This window comes from Genypterus blacodes, unplaced genomic scaffold (assembly GCF_046128005.1).
Source record: "Genypterus blacodes isolate CSIRO-AG114 ecotype Tasmania unplaced genomic scaffold, CSIRO-AGI_Gbla_v1 ptg000536l_1, whole genome shotgun sequence".
Classification (NCBI taxonomy): Eukaryota; Metazoa; Chordata; class Actinopteri; order Ophidiiformes; family Ophidiidae; genus Genypterus; species Genypterus blacodes.
The window spans coordinates 2,501-17,500 of NW_027467287.1; the positions used below are offsets into that span (position 1 = coordinate 2,501).

General features: G+C 51.0%; 2 protein-coding genes and 1 pseudogene across 2 annotated transcripts; all 3 read left to right on the top strand.

Annotated features, from left to right (window-relative positions):
• Positions 1-7,358, top strand: part of LOC142990464 (traf2 and NCK-interacting protein kinase-like) — an 8,283-nt pseudogene extending 925 nt beyond the window's left edge.
• An 870-nt stretch (positions 7,359-8,228) lies between these two features.
• Positions 8,229-12,316, top strand: LOC142990462 (eukaryotic translation initiation factor 5A-1-like). The gene is made up of 5 exons (XM_076140265.1): positions 8,229-8,252; positions 9,658-9,845; positions 10,247-10,351; positions 10,977-11,108; positions 11,255-12,316. The coding sequence occupies exons 2-5, from the start codon at positions 9,678-9,680 to the stop codon at positions 11,321-11,323; spliced, it is 474 nt and encodes a 157-aa protein (XP_075996380.1). The 5' UTR covers positions 8,229-8,252; positions 9,658-9,677; the 3' UTR covers positions 11,324-12,316.
• A 979-nt stretch (positions 12,317-13,295) lies between these two features.
• On the top strand, positions 13,296-14,786 carry rpl22l1 (ribosomal protein L22-like 1). The gene is made up of 4 exons (XM_076140270.1): positions 13,296-13,403; positions 13,798-13,914; positions 14,293-14,414; positions 14,608-14,786. The coding sequence occupies exons 1-4, from the start codon at positions 13,395-13,397 to the stop codon at positions 14,750-14,752; spliced, it is 393 nt and encodes a 130-aa protein (XP_075996385.1). The 5' UTR covers positions 13,296-13,394; the 3' UTR covers positions 14,753-14,786.
• The last annotated feature ends 214 nt before the right edge of the window (positions 14,787-15,000 follow it).

Here is a 15,000-nt window from a genome sequence, read left to right on the forward strand (position 1 = left end):
ATGGTCTGAGTCTCCCATGATGCACCTCACCGTGCTGATGAACAGAGCTTTCTTCCGGGGGGGTTTGTTGCCGTAACAACAGTGATCAGAGTGAAAACTGCGCCCAGCGCGGTTTCACAGAAAAGGAATAAACTCCTGCTGTCACTCAACATTCACACAAGCTAACGTGCTGTAACACACACACACACACATGTCACATGTCCCACAGGCTGGGCCCAGAGTAGCCCCGCCTCTCACTCTCTAACTTGTTCCAGAAACACAGGGAACGGAGGCGGAGCTCTGCCACCGGCCACTGTTTCCCTGGCAACACTAATCTCTTTCCCGGCAACACCAATCTGCCCGATTTGGTCCAGCAAAGCCCCTCCCCCCTGGTCTCCCCCGGTGACGCCTCTGGGGCTCAAGTAGGTTGATCAGCCCCACCCACCTTGCAGCCACGCCCCCACCCCTCAAAGCAACACCTGACCTTTTGACCCTGGCACCCTCACCTGATAGTGATTGTGACCCTCACCCCCCGCCCCCCCCCCTCTAATTATGATTCAAAAGTATGGATATAAGTGTTAATGGACTTATTGATTGAGCCTGGATCAATGTGGCTGTAAACGCTGTGACTCCTTCATGTGATGGAGCTTCCTGTCTGGACCAACAGACACGTTTCCTGTTTCAACACACACATACCAGAGGACGTTTAGGTATGAAGCCATGATGCCCTGGACTCAAGCAGCTGTTCCACTTCATGTCCCTGTCCCTCCCTGTCCCTCCCTGTCTCTCCCTGTCCCTCCCTGTCCCTCCCTGTCTCTCCCTGTCCCTCCCTGTGCCGCCCTGTCCTCCCTGTTCCTCCCTGTCCCTCCCTGTCCCTCCCTGTCCCTCCCTGTCCCTCCCTGTCCCTCCCTGTTCCTCCCTGTCCCTCCCTGTTCCTCTCTGTCCCGCCCTGTCCCTCCCTGTCCCTCCCTGTCCCTCCCTGTCCCTCCCTGTCCCTCCCTGTTCCTCCCTGTCCCTCCCTGTCCCTCCCTGTCCCGCCTGTCCCTCCCTGTCCCTCCCTGTCCCTCCCTGTCCCGCCCTGTCCCTCCCTGTCCCGCTCTGTCCCGCCTGCTCCTCTCCAGCCTCACCTCCTCTCCATCTTCTGACTTCATTTGTTCTCACGAGATGCGAGAGAACATGAAGGGAGCCCAGAGTTCAGTGGGATCAGACAGGATAAAGGCTCCAAAGTGATACTGTGATCTTACAAAGCTTCAAGATCTTCATCGTCCTATCTCCTTCACCTCTGACCTCTGTGTGTTCCTCTGTCAGTGTGTAGATGTTTGGGCTTCTCTTCAGGTCTGGAGGTCTCTGGTGGACCCTTTGAGACCTCCATAGGTCAGAAAGCCTGACATGTGTTTTTGTGTTGTCCTTATTTTGTCACTTCCCTTTCGGCTCTTTCTTTCATAACAAGAGTAAAGATGGACAAACAATAAAGAGCTGTCTGTCTGTCTGTCTGTGTGATTGACAGTACGGGATGGGCGGCAGCGGCTCCAAGGCTTCCTTCACACCGTTCGTTGATCCGAGAGTGTACGGAACGTCACCGACTGATGATGATGATGAGAACTGTCCTTCAGGTATCTTCACCTCTGACCTCTGTGTGTGTGTAGATGTTCTCCTCCTCTTCAGCTCTGCAGGTCTCTGATGGACCCTGATGGATCCATGTGGTTTTTCTTCTTCTACAGCACAAAGATAGAAGTTCTGTTCTCCACAATAAAAGCTCAGTGTATCTCCTGGATTCACTCAGTGAGCTGTGTGATGATGTAATGAGGCTAACTCCTCCACATCTCTGTTCTTCTTCTACTGTTTGTCCTCACGATGTTGGAGATGAAGGTTGTCAAATAGCTTAGTGAAGCTGTGTTTCTCTTCTGGTGTGACTTCAGCTCTGTTTGCTGACGAGCTGCTGAAGCAGGAGCAGGAGCAGGAGCAGGAGCAGGCGCGACTCAACGAAGCCAGAAAGATTTCTGTGGTCAACGTGAATCCCACCAACATCAGGCCGCACAGCGACACGCCAGAGATCCGCAAATACAAGAAACGCTTCAACTCTGAGATCCTCTGTGCAGCTCTGTGGGGTGAGACGCACACACGCACACCTGGAACCTTCTGTTGTTCTGTATGGTGATGCAGATCATGTGACAGCTGAGGGAGGAGGATTAGGATGTTGGTTGTTCTTGTTCCTGTGGGGGTTCATTCACCACGAGGGAGTGTGTGTGAGGCTGCAGATGGATGGAAACGCTTCAAAATGTTTCATGGTTGGGATCATCTGCAGTCACTCAGGCCGTGTGTGTGTGTGTGTGTGTTCAGGCGTAAATCTGCTGGTGGGGACAGAAAACGGCCTCATGCTGCTGGATCGAAGCGGACAGGGCAAAGTTTACAACCTGATCAATCGGCGCCGCTTCCAGCAGATGGACGTCCTGGAAGGTCTCAACGTCCTGGTCACCATCTCAGGTCGGTGGTGTTGCAGGTCACACTGACATGATCCAGTAAGAGTCCAGCACCTGATCACATCACATCTCCTCCCCAGGGAAGAAGAACAAGCTGCGTGTTTATTACCTGTCCTGGCTGAGGAACAGAATATTACACAACGACCCCGAGGTGGAGAAGAAGCAGGGCTGGATCACTGTGGGGGACCTGGAGGGCTGCGTGCACTACAAAGTCGGTACGGCCAAGCTGCAACACCGGAGTCAGGACTTAGCAATCAAACGTCACAGTTTCGATTTCAATTCTCATTCTGTCTGTAATGTGCGATTCTAACTGCCAGCATTCTACCGTCAATCATGCTCTTCTTCCCCTAATAATGACCTCTGACCTCGATCGTGCTGCGTGCCGGCTGCTGTTTGTCGTGGGCGAGCTGCAGCTTGCTGAGCAGGAGGCGGGTCTGCAGGTGGTGATAGTCTCATGTACCCTGACACGCCTTCTGTGCTTGTTGCAGTGAAGTACGAGAGGATTAAATTCCTGGTGATCGCTCTGAAGAACGCTGTGGAGATCTACGCCTGGGCTCCTAAACCCTACCACAAGTTTATGGCCTTCAAGGTAAAACTGAGGGGAAAGGATTAAGTCCAAACCTAAAGCTTTATTCAAGAGATTTGACCAAATGGAATGATTGTCAGGAACATTTGTAGAAGTTTGAGTGGAAACAGACGGCAGTTTGGACTCTGGCCAGTAGGTGGCGTCTGTACTTCTCTCTCTCTTTCTGTGGGGATCGATTGAACTTCCATCTACTTCTCTTTGCGTCTCTGTCAGTCTTTCACCGAACTGCAGCATCGCCCCTTGCTGGTTGACCTGACCGTGGAGGAGGGGCAGAGGTTAAAGGTCATCTATGGCTCCACTGTGGGCTTCCATGTCGTGGATGTGGACTCTGGAAACCCCTATGACATCTACATCCCCTCACATGTAAGACCCCGTGATGACTGTTAGGCAAAGCAAGAGAGAGGAAGGAGGGGGGTGTTTTTGTCGTCCTGGCAGATTCAGGGTCAGGTGACCCCGCACGCCATCGTGGTTCTGCCCAAGACGGACGGCATGGAGATGCTGCTGTGCTACGAGGACGAGGGCGTCTACGTCAACACCTACGGACGCATCACCAAAGACGTGGTGCTGCAGTGGGGCGAGATGCCCACCTCTGTCGGTACGGCAACCACGCATGACCTCTGTTAGGGCTCTCAGCAGATCTTCTGTCATGTTCACTCACTACAACTTCTTCCACCTTCTTCCACCTTCTCAACCTCCTGCTCTTCCTCTTGTGTGTGTGTGTGTGTGTGTGTGTGTGTGTGTGTGTGTGTGTGTGTGTGTGTGCCCCCCGCCCCCGCAGCCTATATCCACTCTAACCAGATCATGGGCTGGGGAGAGAAGGCCATAGAGATCCGCTCGGTGGAGACGGGACACCTGGACGGCGTCTTCATGCACAAGCGAGCTCAGCGGCTCAAGTTCCTGTCAGAGAGGAACGACAAGGTGAGTGTGAGGCAGAGCACGCTTGGTTCTGATCTCTTTGTTTGTAGCTCACTGCTAATCGGTGTTGTATGATAAAGGAGCCATAGTTTGATCTCCACTGGCACTGGCAGTACAAACACAGAGGTCAGACGTGAAGGAGATGAAGGTCATGAAGGTTTGTAATGCCTGCTTGTCCTGGTTGAACTTGTGGTTCTCTGCAGGTGTTCTTCGCCTCTGTGCGTTCTGGAGGCAGCAGCCAGGTTTTCTTCATGACCCTCAACAGAAGTTCCATGATGAACTGGTAAATCCTTCAACCCACAATCCTCTTCTTCGTCACTCTGAGCGCCACCACTGCCATGAGAGAGGGACGGAGGACAGCAGGAGGACATTGTGTGTGCGCGAGTGTGTGTGTGTGCAAGTGATGGAAAAACAACAAACGGACGACTGCTGAAAGAGTTCAACCCCAGGAATGCCTCACCTGCATAGCTTGCCTTTAACCACTGGGGGCGCTGCAGGCTAAGGCGTCTCTCTCCCTGTGAACCGCTCTGCTTGCCTGATGATTCCTCTTAAGAATTTTGGACTGAAAGGACGCTGACGTCTGGCCTGGCAGCCTTTGACTTCCTGTTAGGTTCAATGGGACGCTGTGGAGTAAATGTGTAGCACACCAGGTCCATCAGGACTTTGTGACAGGGTGTTCACACTGCCAGTTCACTGCTCTGTTGGATTCCAGAGCGCTGCAGAGGGTCAGGTTGTGTTGTAGCCGCTGTTGCCTGAGCACAGTGAAGAATCACAGGATGGAGGACACCAGAGACATGAGGGGGGTTAAACAGGAATATATACACCTGTTGGCACTTTGGTTCACCGGGGTCAAAGGTCACAGCACTGACAGGCCTGTGTCATCAGTCATCATGATCTCTCACCAGCCAGTCCGTCCTGACACAAGCTGCTTGCTTCATCGTGGCGCTGACCTCAAAGGACCATAGTCAGTTTGCAAATGGCCAGATTAACCTTTAACCTCTCAGATCTGCTGCTTGGTCCAACATTGAGATTCAGCACCGACTGGTTGTCTTTCCAGACTGTAGCAAGAACCCCGATCCTGCACTGCTAGAGAACCGGTTCTGTACTGGAACCTGGAACTTGAATCATAAATGTGTTGGATCCCAAACAGCCTTTAAGAAGTTTGGACTTCCTGTGCTCCTCATGGTTCTACCTTCACGTGTGCGGCGGCTCTCAGTGTGAACACTCATGTAGCGTGCTGTTGAATGGGGCACCTTTGTCTGTCTGTAGGTGAGCACTGGACTGGGAAGTGGAGCTGAAAGATGACTGTGTTCAGTTCTAAACAGTGTAGGAAAGGTAGCAGGTTTGCGTCCCTCCTCCCTCCTCCCTCCTCCCTCCTCCCTCCTTTAGGGGGGGTGTGGTCCTGTTTGACATAAGTGACCTCTTTTACAGTTCCCTCAAATCCTCCATCTTCTGGTGGTGCCATTCTGACCTCTGAGGGGCCGTTTGTGGACCCCCTCCTGCGTGAATAGCATTCAGCGTTTGGGTGGACTAATGCTGCGTTCAGGTGCTCATCAGAAGGTTTTGTATATGAATGTGATGCTGTATACATCTTCAGTGTGTTAGAAGGAGAGGGAACGTCTCACATGTCTAATGATCTCACTGCAGCACTTCTCCACAAACTACTCTAACATACAGACAACTGGTTCAGTCAGAAATACCATAACACCACAACGTTTGGTTCTAGAGGTTCCAACTTTGTCTGCAGCACAAATGTTTTTTTAGGAATGTTGTGTTTGTGAATTCCTCTGAGGTCACGTTTGGACTGACTGTGTGTTTGTGTTGAGTGTGTCACAGTGAGCAGCTACTTTAACCCCTCACTGTTTAGAACTGAGCGAGGCTGAGCAGCAGCAGTGTGACCAGTCCAGTGAAGACACACTGAACACAGAGATGGACCCTCACAGGTGACAGGAGAGGAGGAGGAAGAAGCAGTTGACCTTTGACGAGTGTTGTCGGTCTAACTGCTGCTACAGCCACACAATAACAACATCTCCTCACCTTCTCTCACCAGAGGAAGCTGGCGTAGAATAGTTGCTCAGCCAAGGAGTTTAGCTCTTTGGGATCTCGGTTCTGTCCACCGTGTCTGTCCCCACTGCTCCACATGTAAATACTCACTTTGACTTTTAGAGACAGATTTGACGCCTGGAGCTGGTGTGGCCGAGCAGGCCAGAGCCACGATAAAGAAAGCTGTCAGGCTCCTTGTTGTACATGTAAACAATCTCTCCTCCGAACGGGCCGAGCCAGGAGTCTGAAGTTTAGTTTGGATCTCTGCTCCACCTTCACCTTCATCACTCTTTATTTAGCTGTGTGTTTGCATGTTTTCCCATCACTTGGTCTGAAGTGTTAGTTTATGGCCTTACTAATGCTGCCAGAATCAGAATCTAGAGCTTTCCCTAAACCTAAACCTAAACAGCTCCAAACAAACCCGCTGTCAAAGAGAGATGGCGATGCTCACAGTGACCAGTGTGAGAGGGCAAGTCACGTTTATTCATGGCACAACATCACATAGAAAGGCTCAAAGGGCTTCAAGGCCCACAGCAGGCCAGCGGCCCCGAGCTCTGTGAAGACACAAACTCCATGATGTTTGCAGTGGAGTTCTCTAAGCTGTTCAGAGATGTTAGCTGCAAAACTTCACATCTGGAATTGTATCCAACTGGCAACAGTCAAATAGTTGCAGATTGTACACTGGATGATATCTTTCATGACATTTCTATTTGAGGTATTTTATTGATGCTCTAACCCGGAGCAGCTCTGCGTCCTGCACGAGGACACTAAGGGACACTTCCTGTTTCTCTGTGTGATGTTTCAGTGGAGGGGCTCCGTCTAAACACTGGTGTTTATGGGATCATGAAAGAGAAGCTGCTCCTTCTTTGACTTGATATTTCTTTATGTTTATTGATCTAAACAGATGTGAGGCTGTAAACGATGCTAAGGCCTCCACACATCTGTGAACTAAGGAGGCAGTTTATATATATATATATACATATATACTGTATATATATATATATATATATATATATATGCATTTGGTTATGATGATACCCTACTGGTCATTTTAGAGAAAGACAAAAAAATATTCTTCACTCATCAAAGCTTAGCTGTCTTTCTACAGAATAAACTTCATAGCTCCACACATTTCTAAAGAATTACAATGTTTTTATTGTGGTATTATTTGTATTTGTATTTCAATTTTGTACGTTTCAAGACTGTGAGCGAGAGTGTGTGTGTGTGTGTGTGTGCGCGCGCAGGAGAGTGTGTTCACCCTGTTTGAATCACTGGAATCAGTCAAAATAAAACCTCAGTCTGGTATCACACATCTGTGATGTCCCAAACTCTACAATAAATGTTTCCTCCCTGTACAGACACACACTCTGCTCTCTTCCTTCATCACACTGTAACAACACAAATGCTTCTTGACAGCACAAAGAAAAACTCTTTACATGGAAGGAAACATCGCCCAGAGCTGAATGTTAAGGGGAGAAGGTGAGGAGAGGATTCTGCTCCATCAACCAGCTGAGACAGAAACCAACCCAGACTCAAGGGAAGACAAAAGTTCAGGAAAGTGAAATAAATGAACACAGGAGTCCTCATTCAGGTCCACAGTGATGAAGATGTCATGGAGAGGGTCTATTCAAAACATCAATGAAGATGAGTTCATGTATGAAGCCTGGGGTCAGAGGTCACAGTTGCTGCACTGTGTTGATGAATATGATGGCACAAGCCAATAGTGTTTACATTTGACAAGACTGAATTATTAATTGCCAAAAACGAGTGATCATTCATGAATGGCAGTCGATCCCAAACTAAACTCTACTGTACTGAAATGAATGAAATCCCCTCATTATAACCTTATATACATTCATGTCCTGTACTATAACAGTTTACAACATCAAAAATGAAGGAAGCTTACAGTATAATCTGTCTCCAGAGAGGAAGTGCAGTCATATATTTAAACGCTTATCCTGAAATAATAAGGTAAGAAAACATAAGCAGAGTCTAAACTGAAGGTTGTTTCTCATCTATAGACGCGGTTGTGTCGCACAGTATTTGGCGTAAACCCGATCAGCTGTCTGCGCGTGGATCTGAACGGCTAGAACGCCGTATTTTATGTCGGGTTGCCACGTTGGTATCAAACCTGGCAACCCTTTCTGCCCGCTGCACCGGAACATATAGCCCCCCCCTCTCCCCCCTCTACGGATGCTGCAGTGAAGTTGGCTGCGCATGCGCACACTCGCTCCTCTTTTTCTTGGAAGGTAAGTGTGGCATGGCGCGTGTTTCTGCCTGGGGGGGATAACGGGAAACTTAACGCGCTTTACCGGGAGCCGACATCGTTTGTCCCGTTATGAAAAGCGCCGTGTAGTGTCGGTGAAATAGCGCGGGCAGCGGCCGTAGTTCCCCCGGTGCCCGTGCTCGCTGGCGGGGCAGGGTGTGGGTCCGTGATCCGGCCGAATCAAAGGCACATGCGGCCTTCAGCGGCGGCGCCTCGCTGGGGCTCCCCGTCTTTCCCTCCGCTAATCCCCGCATCCGAACCATCCGGTGCCCGTTTGGCAACCGCCGCGTAGGCGAACGTTCGCCCCGCGTCGGTAAACGCTGTGGCCGCCGTCGACCGAACGTCGATGTTCGCTTTAATTTGGACCGAGCTGAATGGACGCTAGGTGGTTAGCCGCCGTTAGCCTCGCACGAGCTAACGGCGTTAGAATGAAGCGTCACGGCGCTCAGCCGCGGTGGATGAAGCGTCACGGAGCCGAGGCCGCCGCAGCCCCCGGGACCCGGAGCGTCTAGTGGGCAGAGTCGAGTTAACTCGTCGCGACTCGGCCCGTTCGGCTGCGTGACGTCGTGCGTTATTGGCCGGACCGTTATCTGGACTCCGTGTACCCTAGGCCCCGGGCCGCCGAGCCTCCGGAGCGGGCCGGGCCGGGGCCCCAGCCGCCCGGGCGCCACTTTGGGAGCGCTTCTAACGCACTTTGGTAAAGCGAAAGCCCCGTTGTGTCATGTGTCCGTGTGGCGGCGCTGTGCGGGTCCCGGGCTCACATGTGGTCGCTTGTGGATCCTCACAGCTGATCTCTGCGCGTTAGCGGCTTAGAAACGACGCTCAGGTAACGGAGCTGCGTCAGATGCTGCGTTTAATCTGTAGGTCCGGTGTTTGGGTTGTTGAAATGATCCATGAACACGTGAACGCCTCATCACTCCTCTACATGAAGAGATGACTCTAGATATAAATATGATGACCTTTGACCCTGAACCCTCTTTGTATCGTCATGGATGTCTAACCTGTAGGCACTTCCAGGTCAGTTTAACCAGTGAAAAACATGTTGGCCTCATTACATCATCGCACAGCTCTGATCCCTGAGGGTCCAGTAGAGAAGGGACCTGGTCCTGCCAACATGGAGACATGGGGGCCTGAAGGCTGGGAGTCATGTCCCACATCATGCTGTTCTGTAGAATGTGTTCTGATGGGTGTGTGTGTGTGTGTGTGTGTGTGTGCGCGCTCACAGGGACTTCATTTGTGTTCACACTTAAAAGTCAAAACTTTAAAAACCAGCAGCGCTCCAAACCGTTAAGATGTGTCAAACTAAAGGCCCTGTTCACAGAGTGTGTGTGTGTGTGTGTGTGTGCGCACGCGCTGGTACCAGACTGACCCGCTCCCTCTGTGTGTAGCGCTCCTGACCCACAGCACCATGGCAGATCCCGAGCTCGACTTCCACACCGGCGAGTCCGGCGCCTCCACCACCTTCCCGATGCAGTGCTCAGCCCTGCGTAAGAACGGACACGTGGTGCTGAGGGGACGCCCCTGCAAGATCGTAGAGATGTCCACCTCCAAGACCGGCAAGCACGGACACGCCAAGGTAGGGCCGCACGGGTTTACAGGCGCTCTGGACCTGGACCGGGCTCAGGTGTCCTGACTGAACACACTCGGGGTTTCTAACTTTAGATTGGAATCCTGCAGCTAAAAGAGAAACCTGTGTTTCTACTGTTTGTTATTGAACACTTAAAAGGGATCAGCCCTGCTTCCTGTCTGGACAGGAAGTGCTGTGATGGTGACAGAGCGTGTGTGTGTGTGTGTTTCCCCATTCCATTTTGCTGCTTTCTTACTTCTACACGCTCTTGATGTTTCCATGGGAACCTAAACATCTGCGTGTGTGAATGATCCAGAAGCTTTACAGTTGAATGTGATCTTCTTTTCCTCAGTAGAATTCACCTGCATGTGTTGATTGAAATGTAGTGAGCTCTGCTGTTTGTGCTGCAGGTCAACATGGTCGGCATCGACATCTTCACCAACAAGAAGTATGAAGACATGTGCCCCTCCACCCACAACATGGATGTTCCCTCCATCAAGAGGACAGACTACCAGGTGTGTGAGCTGGGCAGGTGTGTGTGTGTGAGTGGAGCGCTGCAGCCCTGTGTTTGGGTCCTTAGTGAAGGAAACCATGACAACCATTGCAGTTAAAGCAGCTCCTTCCTGTTGTGCCGCCTCGTGAAGCCCCCTGCTGCTCAGGTCAGAGGTCATCAGGCTCCAGGAAGGTTGCAGAGGATCAGTATGATGAAGCTTCAGCAGAGCAGATGTGGGATTGAGAGATGATGATGATGTGCGTACACACACACACACACACACCACCTGACGGTGCTTCAGAAGGAAGTGTGTCTCCAGCATTACAGTAGAGAGTCGTCGTTCCCCCCCCCCCCAGGCTGTGTGATGGCAGAGCTACCAGCACTGATGCTCTACCTGTCTGAGTGTTGTAGAGCAGCTCGCCGCTCACTAAGAGTTAACCTGCGCTGGTTTGCTGTCAGCTGATCAAACAGCTGTGGAGTCGCTCACTCAGCCGCAGCAGGATGACTGGGACAGCTCTGAATTGATTGACAGCTCAGCAGCTGCATGGATGTGAGGCGTGTGATGACCTCAGCTGCTAGGGGCGGAGCTCTGTTCCCACACAGAGCTGCACGTCTGCTCCTTCTCACTCCTCTCTCTCTCTCCTCAGCTGGTGAACATCAACGAAAGCTACATGGCGCTGATGGCCGACAACGGAGACGTGAGGGAGGACCTGCGTGTCCCCGAGAACGAGGTCGGCAAGGAAATCGAGACGAAGTTTGAAGCTGGTGACGACTTCATGGTAAATGTTCACACGCAGCACCAGAGAGGCTTTAAACCTGCCTCCTCCCGTCCCTGGGTTACCATAGCAACATAGTGTGAAGCACACGCTGAAGCTTTGCCCTGTGTGTGTGTGTGTGTGACCCACGCTCTTCCTGTGCCCTGCAGGTCACCGTGCTTTCTGCCATGGGGGAGGAATGTGCCGTCGGTACCAAGGTCTTGAACAGCAGCAAATAAGGAGACGGACTTTGCTGCCCAGGCAACAAGCACCACCCACAACCAGTCTCCTGCATTCTCATTGGTTCTGTCACCAAAGCGTCAGCCTTCAGACAACCTCAATCATTCTGTTCTTAATTCATTATGATCTTCCTCCTCCTCCTCCTCCTCCCCTCTCAGTTGTTTGTTTCCATGGCTGTCAGGCCGCTCGTGCAGCTCGCTGCGTGGCTCCTCCCCCTCCCCCTCCCCCCCATCACTGAGGTTTTGTTTGGTAACAATCTACTTTATATAAAACAAGTCAAAGAAATCATGCTCATTTGCTCGTTCCTGCTTATTTGTTTGCCTTTGAAGCGAAGTCTCCACTCACATTCCTGAATGTTTAAAGAACAACGGGATTCAGCTTTTGTATGATTATTTTTTATATTCTTTAGATTGAATATAGCGGGTTTACAGCCTTTTAGCGGAGGGAGGGAGGGAGGGAGGGAGGGAGGGAGGCGGGCTGGTGTAGGCGGTCCCTCTAGCAGCCACATTGCTTCCCAGCATGGCCTTTGCTCCGGTTCTTGAGTGGATTGGGCGCGATGAGGTCGTCCATCCCTGCACGCCGGGATGGACGGTGGCGAGCACTTAGAGCACCTGAGGTCACCCTAGCATGTCTAAGCTCTAAAGCAAGAGTTTCCCCCTGCAGATGAACAGAAACAAACTTCAGTGATTAACCCTCGTGATGCCAGTCTGTGTACTTTGAGGGGTGTGAGCGCTCACACCTCCGCTCCATCGGGCGACGGAGGGCTCGCCCCGGCAACCCCCCCCCTCCCCCAACACAAAAGGAGTGATTTAGTTTAGAGGCGTGAGTGTGTAGCAGTGTGGGCTGGAGGCCGTGTGCAGTGAGGGTTTTGTTTTGAGGGCGTGGATGGGGTTGGGGAGGGTGGAAGAGTTGCAAACTTTTTGTTCACTCGAGGCCTTTGTTACCTGACTGGAGATGGCAACAATAAAACGTTAAAACAAATGGACAAAAAGTGCAAATGTCTGTCTGGTTTTGTGTCTGAAATGAACCCCAAGTTTGTAAGGACTTCAGCAGGGCAGGGGACGCACGCCGCTCAGAGGAGGGACGCACACGGTCTACAATCACTGAGTCCTTCACAGGCCCTCTAGTGTCCCAGGCGGCAGCAGGAAGGTGAACTGCTGCTCTCTAAGCGTCGTGACAGAGCAGACACACAAGCCTTCACATTTATTACATTTTCATTCTGGAAAAAGAGAACCTACAACCTGCTGATCACCACGGCAACAAGGAAAAGGTGCCAATCAGAGCCATGTGGCTGCTTACACAACATTTTCTGTACAGATGTGTGACCTGCTGAGTCACACGCACACACATGACAGCTCACTAACGTCAGGTCAGATGTACGGGAGGGACTACTCTGGGCCACGCCCTGCTGACGGCGACGCCCTGCTGACAGCCAGAGAGTCCACCAGAGGAATAACGGACTCAAGAGTGGAAGGAAAGATCTGATCATGAGAGAGTGAGACTGACTCATAGGGTGGCTCTGTGTGTGTGTGTGTGTGTGAGAGTGCTGCTGCTGCTGCTCTCTGGACTCATTTGACCCAAACTCCTGCTGAAAGATCTAAACTTGTGCTGAGGCCATCTTAGTTCCTCTGCTGTCCTAACCTGACTGATGTTCACTCAGTATTCATGCTCAGACAAAGAATAAAAGAATAAAACAAGAGCTTTACAAACATCTGACAACAGGTTCAGACAGTAAATATGGAACTGAAGCATCGATGAGTGATGAAACTAGATCACATGATAAAGACTTAACGTGTCAATCACACACGTAAGTGAATCTTTCCATCAGATCGTGTTCATTTCAAATCAACTATTTGAGACTTTGTCAGTTTAAACATCAACATCCGGGCCTTTTCCCTCTGACGTCATCATCACGCTTCACTTCATCTTTGATAACCGTTAAACCATCAGCTGTCACTTTTCTGTCTCTCCATATTTGGCCCGACGCGTTGGAGAGCGCAGTGACGTCACAGCTGCGTCGCTTCCGCTTCCTCCTCTCTCTCGCTCTCTCTCTCTCTCCGTAAACTCAACATGGCGCCGGTACGTACCTCCCGCTCCTCCGGCTCCTCCGCTCTTTGGGGCTGTTTCCCTTCACTTTGGACTTATTCGTGTTTTCTTACCCACTCGTGTTATAAAGTGGAGGTTAACGCTTCACCCGCGCGCTTCGCTTTGACTGCTGGAGTGAGCAGTAGATGCTGCTAGCTGTTAGCATTAGCTCCACGTGCTTGTGTCTGATTGGCTCAGTGAGTTTAGGTTGGACTCTAAGCTGCTGTAGATCAGCTGATCGTGTCTCGTCTCTACATTTGATGTTTGTTCAAGCGGACTTATTGTTAAACGTGAAGTCCTCTGAGTCCAAAGTGAAGGAGGCGCAGAGTGCCGCTGTTTAGATGAAGAGCAGAGCTTCATCACACAATGACGTCATGTTCCCTCACAGCTCAGACCCAAGAAGCCCACGGTGGGCAAGAAGAAGGCCAAGAAAGGCTCCATGTGGAGGTTCACCCTGGACCTGACCCACCCGGTGGAGGACGGGATCCTGGACTCTGCTAACTTTGTAAGTCTGTTTGAAAGTGACTACGTGCTTGAATAGTTTACACCTATCAACAGTAAGTTGTGTCATTGTGTAGAATAGATGTTTGCGCTTCTGGAGGCTCTGCCCTCCACAATAAAAGCTTTGATTCCATTACAAACACAGCAGTGACTGAGTTCAGACAGAAATAAACCCACATGTCTAAGTTTGATTCATAAATCTGCTTTGGTGCTAAAGAGGGATAAAGAGTTTGTAGGCCAGGCTCAGAACTTATCAGTCAGCAGCTGTAGCTTGTGGTGGCGAAAACAGCGGCTAACCCCGTGAGCGGACTAGGGCCCTCTTCCCTAGCTCCGACCTGGACTAGGGCTCTCTTCCCTAGTGTCACTTTGCTCTGTCCAATAGGAAGTCTTCCTTAAAGAGAGGATCAAGGTTAACGGCAAGACGGGGAACCTTGGAAACACCGTGCAGGTCGGCCGCATGAAGAACAAGATCAACGTCACGTCTGAGAAACAGTTCTCCAAGAGGTGAGGGCGCCGCCATCCGCACAGGAAGTGAAACATGACGAAGGAAAATAATCTGAGATGAATTGTAGTTCTGGCTTAATGTGGACAAGAATTCAGATACAAACTTCATGTTCCTTCGTGTTTAGACCTGAAATGTAAGCCGATGAAGGTGAGTCTCATCTTCATCATCACCGTCTGCCTGCTCCTCCTCCAGGTATCTGAAGTACTTGACCAAGAAGTACCTGAAGAAAAACAACCTGCGTGATTGGCTGAGGGTGGTGGCGTCCGACAAGGAGACGTACGAACTCCGCTACTTCCAGATCAGCCAGGATGACGAGGAGTCTGAGGCGGACGAGTGAAAGAAGCCGCACAGGAAATAAACCTAGAAAAAGACTGGCGTGTGTCTGCTTGTTTACTTTCTGTCTGTCACTTATAGGTTTAGTGTTTGAGTTCATATTTAACCATCAGGTGTTTAGTTTGCTTGTCTGTAACGTGTGAACAAGACAAAGTCCTGCAGGCTCCCCAGGGACCAGAGGGACTCGGGTACCAGCAGAACAGGGCTCTCTGAACTGGTGGCTTCTTCTGCAGCTGGAGAGGCGTCGCTGTG